The sequence below is a fragment of the Tachysurus vachellii genome, chromosome 1, assembly GCF_030014155.1.
Source record: "Tachysurus vachellii isolate PV-2020 chromosome 1, HZAU_Pvac_v1, whole genome shotgun sequence".
NCBI classification, from domain to species: Eukaryota; Metazoa; Chordata; class Actinopteri; order Siluriformes; family Bagridae; genus Tachysurus; species Tachysurus vachellii.
In genome coordinates, this window is record NC_083460.1 from 21,879,614 (window position 1) to 21,890,033 (window position 10,420).

The 10,420-nt window shown below is 38.7% G+C and overlaps 1 protein-coding gene across 2 annotated transcripts in view; it reads left to right on the forward strand.

Annotated features, from left to right (window-relative positions):
* mapk8ip1b (mitogen-activated protein kinase 8 interacting protein 1b) overlaps window positions 1-10,102 on the forward strand; it is a 43,406-nt gene extending 33,304 nt beyond the window's left edge. For both annotated transcript variants that reach the window (XM_060877224.1, XM_060877230.1), the window contains exons 6-12: window positions 2,448-2,523; window positions 5,371-5,546; window positions 5,838-5,941; window positions 6,295-6,411; window positions 6,808-6,878; window positions 6,988-7,086; window positions 7,858-10,102. In XM_060877224.1, the coding sequence (XP_060733207.1) occupies window positions 2,448-2,523; window positions 5,371-5,546; window positions 5,838-5,941; window positions 6,295-6,411; window positions 6,808-6,878; window positions 6,988-7,086; window positions 7,858-7,930 (716 nt within the window). In that variant the 3' untranslated portion in view covers window positions 7,931-10,102. The remainder of the gene's footprint in view (window positions 1-2,447; window positions 2,524-5,370; window positions 5,547-5,837; window positions 5,942-6,294; window positions 6,412-6,807; window positions 6,879-6,987; window positions 7,087-7,857) is intronic.
* The last annotated feature ends 318 nt before the right edge of the window (window positions 10,103-10,420 follow it).

The following is a 10,420-nucleotide window of genomic DNA, read 5'->3' on the forward strand; positions in this document are numbered from 1 at the left end:
CTTGAATAATCAACGGCAGCAACAGACGAGTTCAAACTGTTATCTATGAAGAAATAATCTATTCTTGAGTATGATTGGTGAACCTGAGAGAAAAAGGAGAATTTTTTAATTAAAGGATTACGAACTCTCCAAGGGTCAACCAACCCATTCTGATTCATAAAGTCAGAAAAAGATTTTGACATAGCTGACTGAGATATTGTTCGTGAACTAGATCTATCTAGCACTGGGTCAAGTACACAATTCAAATCACCTCCAAATATCAACAAATGAGAATTTAAATGAGGTATGTTACTAAGTAATCTGTTGGCGAATTCAACATCATCAAAATTGGGTGCATAGACATTTACCAGCAACACCTTTGTTTACATTAACATGCCTACAACCATAAGGTATCTGCCATTTATATCAGCAATAACATCGGTAGGTAGAAAATGAATATTTTTACTGATCAAGATAGCAACTCCTCTTGATTTAGAGTTAAAGTTAGAATGAAAGACATGCCCTATCCAAGAAGCCTGCAGCCTACAATGATCTTTAGATTTGAGATGAGTTTCTTGCAAGAACACTATGTCGGAATTAAGCTGTTTCAAATGGCTAAAAACTTTACCACGTTTAGATGGGCTACTCATGCCACGTATATTCCAGCTAATGAAACGAACAGATGGGCCTACACACGCAGACCCATGAATATATACACACCCCGGAAAAAAAGAAAAAAAAGAAAAGGGGGAAAAAAGGGAATAGAAGGAGAAAAAAAAAGTTTCCAAAAGGGAGACAACTATACAAAAACAAGAGAGAAAAAACATTGATTCCACGAGATTGTGACATCAACTCGGAGAATAGCCTGAGACTAAACTGTAGTAGAGAGATAGATAACTCCCACAGAGTCTTAATACTGAACAGTAGGCACTTCTATTAATGTAAACCCCATTATATAAACACTGATATTACCGTATTACTGCAGAATAAATCTACCCAATGTTAATCGTTTTAGATACTTCTTGGCCTATTCTGCAGAAACAAAGTCTTTTTCCATACCTTTATATGTAATCCGCAGACGAGCCGGAAAGAAAAGACCATAACGAACCCCTTCCAGGCCGCGCAGTTGCCTCCTAACCTCATTAAAGGCGGCTCGATCCCGGGCCAGAGAGAGGGTAAACAGACATCTTTATTTCTCCCACAACATCTTGTCGTCTCTCTCTGGCACGCCGTAGAACATTCTCACAGTCGCTATAATAGAGAAACCTGGCAATAACAGTGCGCGGTCGCTCACCGTGTTTGGGCTTCGGCTGAGAGGTTCTATGTTCTTGGTCTAACAGCGGTGTTTCATCCAGTTTAAAAGCTTCCTTCAGCAGTGTAGAGACAACCGTAGTGTTAATGACGGTATCCTCAGGAATCCCGACTATTCTGATGTTATTCCGTCGCGACCGAGATTCGAGGTCCTCACACTTATTTTGCAGCGAAGCAAACTCCGCAGTTAAATGTGCGAGTTTGTTTTTAAGCTCAGCTACATCATCAGTACAGACGGAGAGAGAATCCCCCATTTCTCCCACCGTTCCTCTGAGTGCAGCTAACTCTGCGTCTGAAGCGGCCTTATCGTTCACCAGCTGTGTTTTTACCGACTGTAGGTCAGCTCTAATCCTGGACAAATCATCACCCAGTGCCACTCGAAGTCCGGTTTAAAAAATCTCAGCAATGTCTTGCTTTAACGAATTTAGCAGTTCTCGCTTCAGGGACTCCGCATCAATTACCTGGGCGACTTCCCTGAGAGAGGTGGAGCTGCGGAGTGAAGATGGAGCCCCAGGGTCCGGGGTCGCTACCTGTGTAGCAGGCCTCAGTTGTTGGGTCACTGTGGCACGGGTTTTAGATGTCTTACCAGCCATGGTACTATGTCCGAGTGACTTAAAAAGGCTTTAACAAAATATCCTATATTTTAAATATATCAAAAAGATAATCTAAATTGCGATATAAAATAACAATTTCCATAAACTCTGCAGGAGTCTCGAATCACACGTCTTACTCCATTGGATGCTAAACAGCGCCCCCCGTCATCCATCTTATCTAACAGTGAAGATGGTCCATCTATCTAACGGATACAGCCCTGGTTCTGTTATGTTATGTTACTCTTTTAAGCTGAGGTCAGACCTAAATACATGTTTAAAGGGATTTATTTAGTACAAAGTACAAAGCAGTTCTAGCAGTAATACACACTGTATTGTGTTTCAGTGATTAGTACTCAATGTTTGGTATGGTATTGTACAGGCGATTGAAGCATACAGGATGCAGGGTAGGTTCATGAGTTCAGGTGGTTGATGAGCACCAGCTCTATGGGGACATACTTGTAGCTTCAGGACCCTCGATCTGTGAGGCAGTAACAACGCTATTGTTAAAGTGGGAGTTCAATGATAGAATTTATTGATTTAATCATGATCTATCTATATCTCCAGGTTCAGAGTCCTTTGGTTTGTTTTCCTGTGTTGTTAATGGAGAAGAGAGAGATCAGAGTCACCGAGCAGTGTACAGGTAAATCTCATACACCACATACAGGGGAAAGAAAGCAGGGACTCGGGCTGAGGGACTTTAGTGAAGTAGAAAGACGACAGTGTGTTTTGACAGAAATAATGAAGTAGCATTCGTTTGCACACACACGCGCACACACACAGACAGCTAGACTTACACACACACACACACACACACACACACACACACACACACACACAGAGACAGCTACACTTATACAAACACACACTATCACACACACAGACAGACACACACACACACTCAGCTACACTCATACACACACATACACACGAATACGCACACGCATACACACTCATACAAACACACTCTCACACACACACTCATGCACGCACACACACACACATACATACATACATACATACATACATACATACATACATATATAAACACACACAGCTACACTCATACAAACACATACACACACAGTTACATTCATACACACATACACATAGATATCACACAAAGACTCCCCCCCCACACACAGTAAGTGAAGTAGCATAAAGTGTAGATTTTATAATAGATTATTAGATGCAATTCACAGCAAAAAGCATAACATCGATCAGCTTCAGTCTCCAGCTTAGTAACTGCACAAACTCTAAAACTTTAATCTTCCAGTTAGGAATAAATCAGGACATGAGACTGTGTGACGGTGTTCAACTGCTCCATGTGTTTATTATTGTAAAATAAGTTGGAGTTACAGCTTCATGACATCTTTACAGAGGTGGGAGTAAGTCACACATGTGCAAGTCACAAGTAAGTCTCGAGTCTTAACCTTCAAGTCTCAAGCAAGTCCGTCATTTTTTGTGAGAGTCAAGTCAAGTCACTGCTTTATGTCAAGCAAGTCAAGTCAAGTCGTAGCTTGAGTCAAGCAAGTCACTGGCAGGTCATACATATGTTTGATGATTTAACTAAATGTATATATTAAGCAAAGTTAAATCTACAGTATTTATGGACTATGAGAGTTTTATTTGCAACAAAAATGATTATACAGTATGCATTTATTTTTAAGAGGTGTCCACATACAGGTGAGTTGTAAATACAATAAAAATCTAAAAATGAATAAAAATCAAAACTACAAAGAATAAGATGTAAATGTAACTGAAATAAGGCCAACATAAAAGCATGCAAAGTTTCAATATGCCTCAAACATGGCAGAAGACCATGGAAAAGTATATATAAAAAAGTGCAATGGTTTCTATGCAACCAAATGGCATTTTTTGAACAGGCATTCCCTTTTAATGGGACATGAACACATCCTTACATTAGATCCTTCCTTTTTAACAACAGAATAACAACAACAATCAATCAAGTCAATCAAAAAAACGTAAATTATTGAATCCCACAAACCTTGAAGTGAATTAACTATGAGAGAGAGAGAGAGAGAGAGAGAGAGAGAGAGAGAGAGAGAGAGAGAGAGAGAGAGAGAATGATTGGAATTAGTGTAATTTATTAATTAAAGGGATAGTTCACCTAAAAATGAAAATTCTGTTATCTTGATCTCGCCCTCATGATGTTACAAACCTGTATAAATTTCTTTGTTTTGATGAACACACATGTAGATATTTTGAGGACTGTTTATAACCAAACCATTCACGAGCCCCATTCACTTCCATAGTGGGGAAAAAAGAATACTATGGAAGTGAATGGGGCTCATGAATGGTTTAGTTATAAATATTCCTTAAAATATCTTCCTCCGTGTTCATCAGAACAAAGAAATTTATACAGGTTTGTAACATGAGGGTGAGAAAATTATAAAAGATTTTTTTTATTTTTGGGTGAACTATCCCTTTAAATTGAATGTGTGTGTGTGTGTGTGTGTGCGTGCGTGTGCGTGCTAGACAAGAATATGGCTCTGCTTGCAACTCTGAAGTTTTTTATATTTATATTTATGTTTTTTACATATATGTGCATCCCCATAAACGATCCATACGCTTTTCACTCAAAGCCTAACACTGAAGACCAATTATAAGTGCTATTGCAAAACAGCTGACATTTCCACATAAACAGTGACCAACCATTTACACTACATGGCGCTTGCAAAAAATTTTGATAGAACTTTGTCATTCAAATGTGAGCGATGTGGTCGCATACTGCTGTTCTTCTCTTCTCATCTTGCACAAACTCCCGGTATTATAATAACTTAATTATTTTTGGTGTAGCGCCTTCCATGTTTCGTCACGACTGTTAGGTTTATTAGTTAGTGCGCGCGCTCCCTCTGCTTGCCTGCTGCGTCACGTGGTTATATTACGCTCTTGCGTGCGTTTAAAAACAGATTTAAAAACAAAATAGACAAAAAAGATAAAACAAAAACAAAAAACAAGTTATTTCGAGTCATTTAACTCAAGTCCGAGTCAAGTCTCAAGTCATGAATGTCAAGTCAAAGTCAAGTCGAGTCTTTTTTTAATATTTGTCAAGCAAGTCTCAAGTCTCAAACTTGCGACTTAAGTCCGACTCGAGTCAAGTCATATGACTCGAGTCCCCCATCTCTGCATCTTTATATAGTACAGAAAGTGTGGATTTGAGATTTCAGGGTTTTCATGGCGTTTTGATGCGTTTATGCTTCAATCCCAATTTCACAATGTTCTTTCTTTCACAAACCTATCCTACTCTCAAGCTTCATTTATTAGCGTTACATTTTGTAAATACTGTTTTCTTTTATTGTCTGGTCATTTTAATCTTGTTCAGTCATTATGAATGATGTATTACATAGTATTAACTCATTAATATTAATCATTTACTCTTCTTTTACAATTTAATTACAAATGTTCTACTAATTCCCAGTCAATCCAGTTCATGCTTTATGAATCAGGCTTTTGTGTCCTCTGACAGGTTTATCCCTCGTCATGAGGACGAGTTGGAGTTGGAGGTGGATGATCCTTTACTAGTGGAGGTTCAGGCAGAGGATTTCTGGTATGAAGGCTACAACATGCGCACCGGAGCGCGGGGAATATTTCCTGCCTATTATGCCATCGAAGCGACCAAGGAGTCTGAGGCAATTAAAAAAGGTAAAATTTTTATTTTACAAATCAGACTTAAAAGCATTGCTGTGATTGATGGCAGAAAAGAAATCTAAATGTACCGTAATTAAATTTGCTAATATTACAATTACACAATACAACAAATCTAAACAACGCTTCACTATTCAGCCTTCGATTTCATATTTCAGTCTGGTTCTTCAAACCCGTGTGTTAATGAGCTTCATTAGGAGATGATTTAATTAGGACACAGACAGATAATTATTACTCTAGTACTTTGTCATTTTAAACTTCTTGTTGTTCTCTTTCCTCTCTAAACAGTGAGAAGCACAGACTGGATGGAGAGTTACAGGCTGAAATTCCTCGGCTCTGTCCAGGTTCCCTACCACAAAGGGAACGAGGTGCTCTGTGCCGCCATGCAAAAGGTTGGTCAGAAAATCTGGTTTAATCATTACGATGAGCTGTGATGTCATTATCGCTTCTGTTTCACCACGCCCATTCATACATAATGGCAATAAGAGGCTGGTGTGGAAATTGGAGAGAAGGAGAATGTGGAGAAGTGGAGAATTCTTTCATTTCAGTGCCACTTCATGCAGTAAACAACCAAAGGTGTTATACAAAACAAGAAATCTGTGCAATACGGCACACAAGGTCACATGTCTATGGCCTGGGATTAGAATTAATCCCAGGACTAACAGATTGATGGAAAACTGATACACCCATCTGTCTGTTTGGTTTTTATACACATATATCTGTGTGTGTGTGTGTGTGCTGCCAGGTGGCCAACAACAGGAGGATGACTCTCCATTATAATCCTCCTTCATCCTGCATACTGGAAATCAACATGAAAGGAGTGAAACTGGCAGTGCAGGATGACTTCGGAGTATACGACAGAGTAAACACACACACACACACACACACACACACACACACACACACACAATGTTTACCCTAAATATCCTAATAGATAAAGATCCTTATGTGTCCTGTGTCTTTGTGGCCCTCTAGTGGTGTTTTCTAGATAATGTGTGGAAGCTTGTAAATTCCTAAATATCTTCATGATTATAGACTTTTATTCAACTGAAAATTCAAGCTGGAAAAATTCTACAGTTGTAACCTTAGAAATTTGGAGACAGATCTTTATCTTCAGCGATATAATGCTCAGTAATAAAGGCATCCCATTAAATGTGATAGTAAAGTTCAGTTTATCTGATTATGTAGGTAAATATGTGAGTGTGCGTGTGTGTGTGTGTGTGTGTGTGTGTGTGTGTGTGTGTGTGTGTGTTCACAGACTAGTCAGTGCAGTCACTTTTTCCAGCTGAAGAACATCTCTTTCTGTGGCTACCATCCGAAAAACAACAAGTAATCTCAAACAAAAAATCAGATTTTTGTTCAATTTCAGGATTTATCTTTTTTTTTTTAATTCCAGTGAATCATCCCTCATCTCATCTTCTCCTCTTATCCTCCTCAGATACTTTGGCTTCATCACTAAACACCCTGCAGATCAGAGATTCGCTTGCCACGTTTTTGTGTCTGAAAACTCCACTAAGGCCCTGGCCGAGGCTGTGGGGTGTGTATTTAAAAGCGTGTCTGATTCTCTCCGTTCGCATTAACACACAATATCAGATTATCTTTCATTTGAGGATATAGAGTGCATCACTGCCTGTGATATGACCTCTGTGATATGACCTATAGCTTTCACTCTGAATGATATAAAGATGTAAAGATCACGTTTGGAAAAGTGCTCAGATGTATGAAAAAAAGTCAACAGTAATAATCAACAGTAATATATATTATAATGATTCATCATAGGCAAAGCGTACAGAATCCATGTTTAATAGCAAACTTGAGCAAACAATACAAGACTGTAACTCACAAACCAAGCAGAAAAGGTCACAAAGAAAAAACGACAAAACCTGGGCAAACAAGGAAATACAAAAACCGAGAAACCAATACAATAAGTAATACTTCGCACTAGCTGTAACATGCACGTGGTTTAAACATCCTTGGAATCCAGAAGTCGCTCCGAACCCGTGTGAGGGCTCCTGGACGGTGGTGCAGGACGAGAGGTTACATACTGTACTGTATATTACACAAGAGTTTATTATGATCTGAACTGGACTAAGGACTTTTTTATTATTAAGTAAGTGTATAATCTCTGTGGGCTGTTTATAAATCTAGTCCTTTTTGCTGACTGTATTGAAATATCGCTTTAAAACGTTCTAGCATTTATACTGTTAGCAAAGATCTGTTTGATTTGTCTTTACTTTTTTTTTTTATTACACTTTGATTACATCAGCTGCGCTACATAACACTGTCCTCATCTTTCCCTCTGTCACAGGAAAGCCTTTCAGCTGTATTATAAAGCGTTTGTGGAGTTTTCGTGTCCTACAGAAGACATCTATCTGGAATAAACACAGCGCTACTAGCAGATCCGTGTACAGATGTACAGAAGGACTGTTTTGCATGACGGGTGAAGCAGTAACATAACTGATACACTAACACAGAGGAGGCTGGAGGACATCGTTACACACTTACGGATTTTATGGACTGCCTGAAGAACACCTATCATCACCCCACACTCACTCTCAGTAAAACACATTACTTTATACCTCACTGCTATTAATAACACCACAGAAACACTGAGATCATCAGTTTCATGAAATCCAAATGTAACTAAGTCTGTAGTTACACAGGAAACAGGAAAGCAGCCTGTACACTGGTCACTCTGCTCTGAATATTGAAGGATGACGTCTGATTGCCTCTACAGACAACCAGTTTAAGACAGAAAAACTTTATACTATATGTAGAAATTAATCGCCACACTGAAAAACCACACAGAAAATCACAAAATCGCGTTTTATTCCTGATTTCTTATGAAGTCATTATGTAACGTTAAGTTAAAAAAATCCTCTGACCACAAACACTTTATTTAGTTTCTTGAGCTACAAATGAAACCCTACAGGAACTCGACCGGGACGAACGTCACACTGGACCACAGGAACGTCTGTCTGCTGCACTAATCACCATGTAGTGTGTCGTTGTCTGAAATACTCCACTAATGATGAAGTACGTCGCTGAATTAACACGTTTCCTCTTCAACCTCTGCAGTATTTTAGTGCTCCAGATAGTCAAGTATACACCCGTTTAACTTAATGTTTCCTTAACAGCTTTTCTTGAGTAATGCAGTTGAGTTGTTTCCATCAACTGAGGTGATAAAGTTTAATCTACACTACAGCAGCGTGCTGATAGCCTGGACATCACATGATAGCACATTGATCCGGAGAAAAACCCAAGCTTTCCATTCAACTGTTTCACACAAGGATTTCCTGAGCTGTTGAAGATGCTGTGCTGCTGATTAATAACCAATCTCAGTTATGCACTGCCCTGTTTCGTTTAATAAGATGTTTCATTATGATTTTGGTTGTTTATTCTTCTGCTGTGGTCAGTCTACTGTAGCTATCGTGTACAGTACAGGAAGTACCAAAAGTACCAGCGGGGTGTAAACCACATCATCTGTATCATCACACACTGTTCGGACCGCATCAAGTTTTTTGTTCAGTAGCACAGACGCACTTCCTGGTTGTTGTATGATGCTGTATGACACTGTTTTATTTATAAAAACGCATACATGTAGGGGCCAGAGAACTCAGAGACAGCAGTAGACGAAGATGAAGACGATAAAGATGACGAAGTGAGGCGTGGCTTTCCAAAGTGTTAAGATGAAACATAACAGACTTCCTGTGTAACTTAACATGACATGGGAATCTGATTTTGTTGTTTCCTTAACAATAGGTCCAGACTCTAGCCTGTGTTCTAGCTAGTGAGGAATAGGAAGTCCTGTGCGGTAGGAAGAGACCGAGGGAGGGGGAGGAGAGGAGAGAAAATGCATGAAAACATGAGGAAAAATGAGATACTAATGAACTAATGAGTGTTTGATGAGTGAGTTATGAAGTTGTTGAAGTATGGAGTTATGAAGCTTCCATAAAGTTAAACTGGTGACTATTTCTGGCTGCACTTTAATATTACGATTAATATTACAGCAGGATTTGCAGAGCTGTTGAGTGATGAGTGATGTTTAAATAAAAACAAATTATTGTTCAAGTTTGTACAGGGATTTAACTGATCTGGGGAGCACATTTCACAATAAGAGTCATTGGTTTATTTTATCCTATAGTGCCTTTTCCATGGTTGATTTCCTCATCAGCATTCAGTCTGTGAATGTGTTGAGTTTAATGCTGCAGCGTCAAACAGGAGTGTTTTCAGATAAGCATAAGTACTGTCGCTGTTTTTACAAGGGCTAAGAGAATATACGTATCGGACAGACATGATGACGCCTGCAGTCATCACACAGAGTGTCCTTCTATCAACTAAAGCTTTCTAAAAGAATTTTATCTGCATTAAACTTTTGGTTTGAAACTTTTTTGTTGTTTTAATTTGAACCCCGAAATTCATGAAATTCCTCCACACCTGTCGGAGCGATGAATGAACTCCTGAACTCGTTGTAATAAATCATTTTGTAAAATGTGAATATACTTTCTGAAAATCTGTAATTTTTTTTCTGGAATTAAACAACAACAAGTAAAGGCTTTTTCTACTCTCTCCCTTTTCTCCTATAAACATTTAAAGCTTATTTCAATGGTGACTTTTTTTGAGTAAAATAAATGTCAGTTAATTTTTATATTATTCTTAAATCAGTGAGATAAAAAGCAGAAGCAGAACGGTTATATATCATTTTATCTCTATCGACATGCTCAAGTTTTGTCTCTTATGGAGAAAGACTCGGATAGGACTCAGTTTTGAGCGTGTCTGAGTCACAGGTAATTAATCTTCTTACGATGATACGATGGCACACGAGGTGGAACTGGTCTCACTCCGTAATTTGCAACACATAAAAAGCCAGC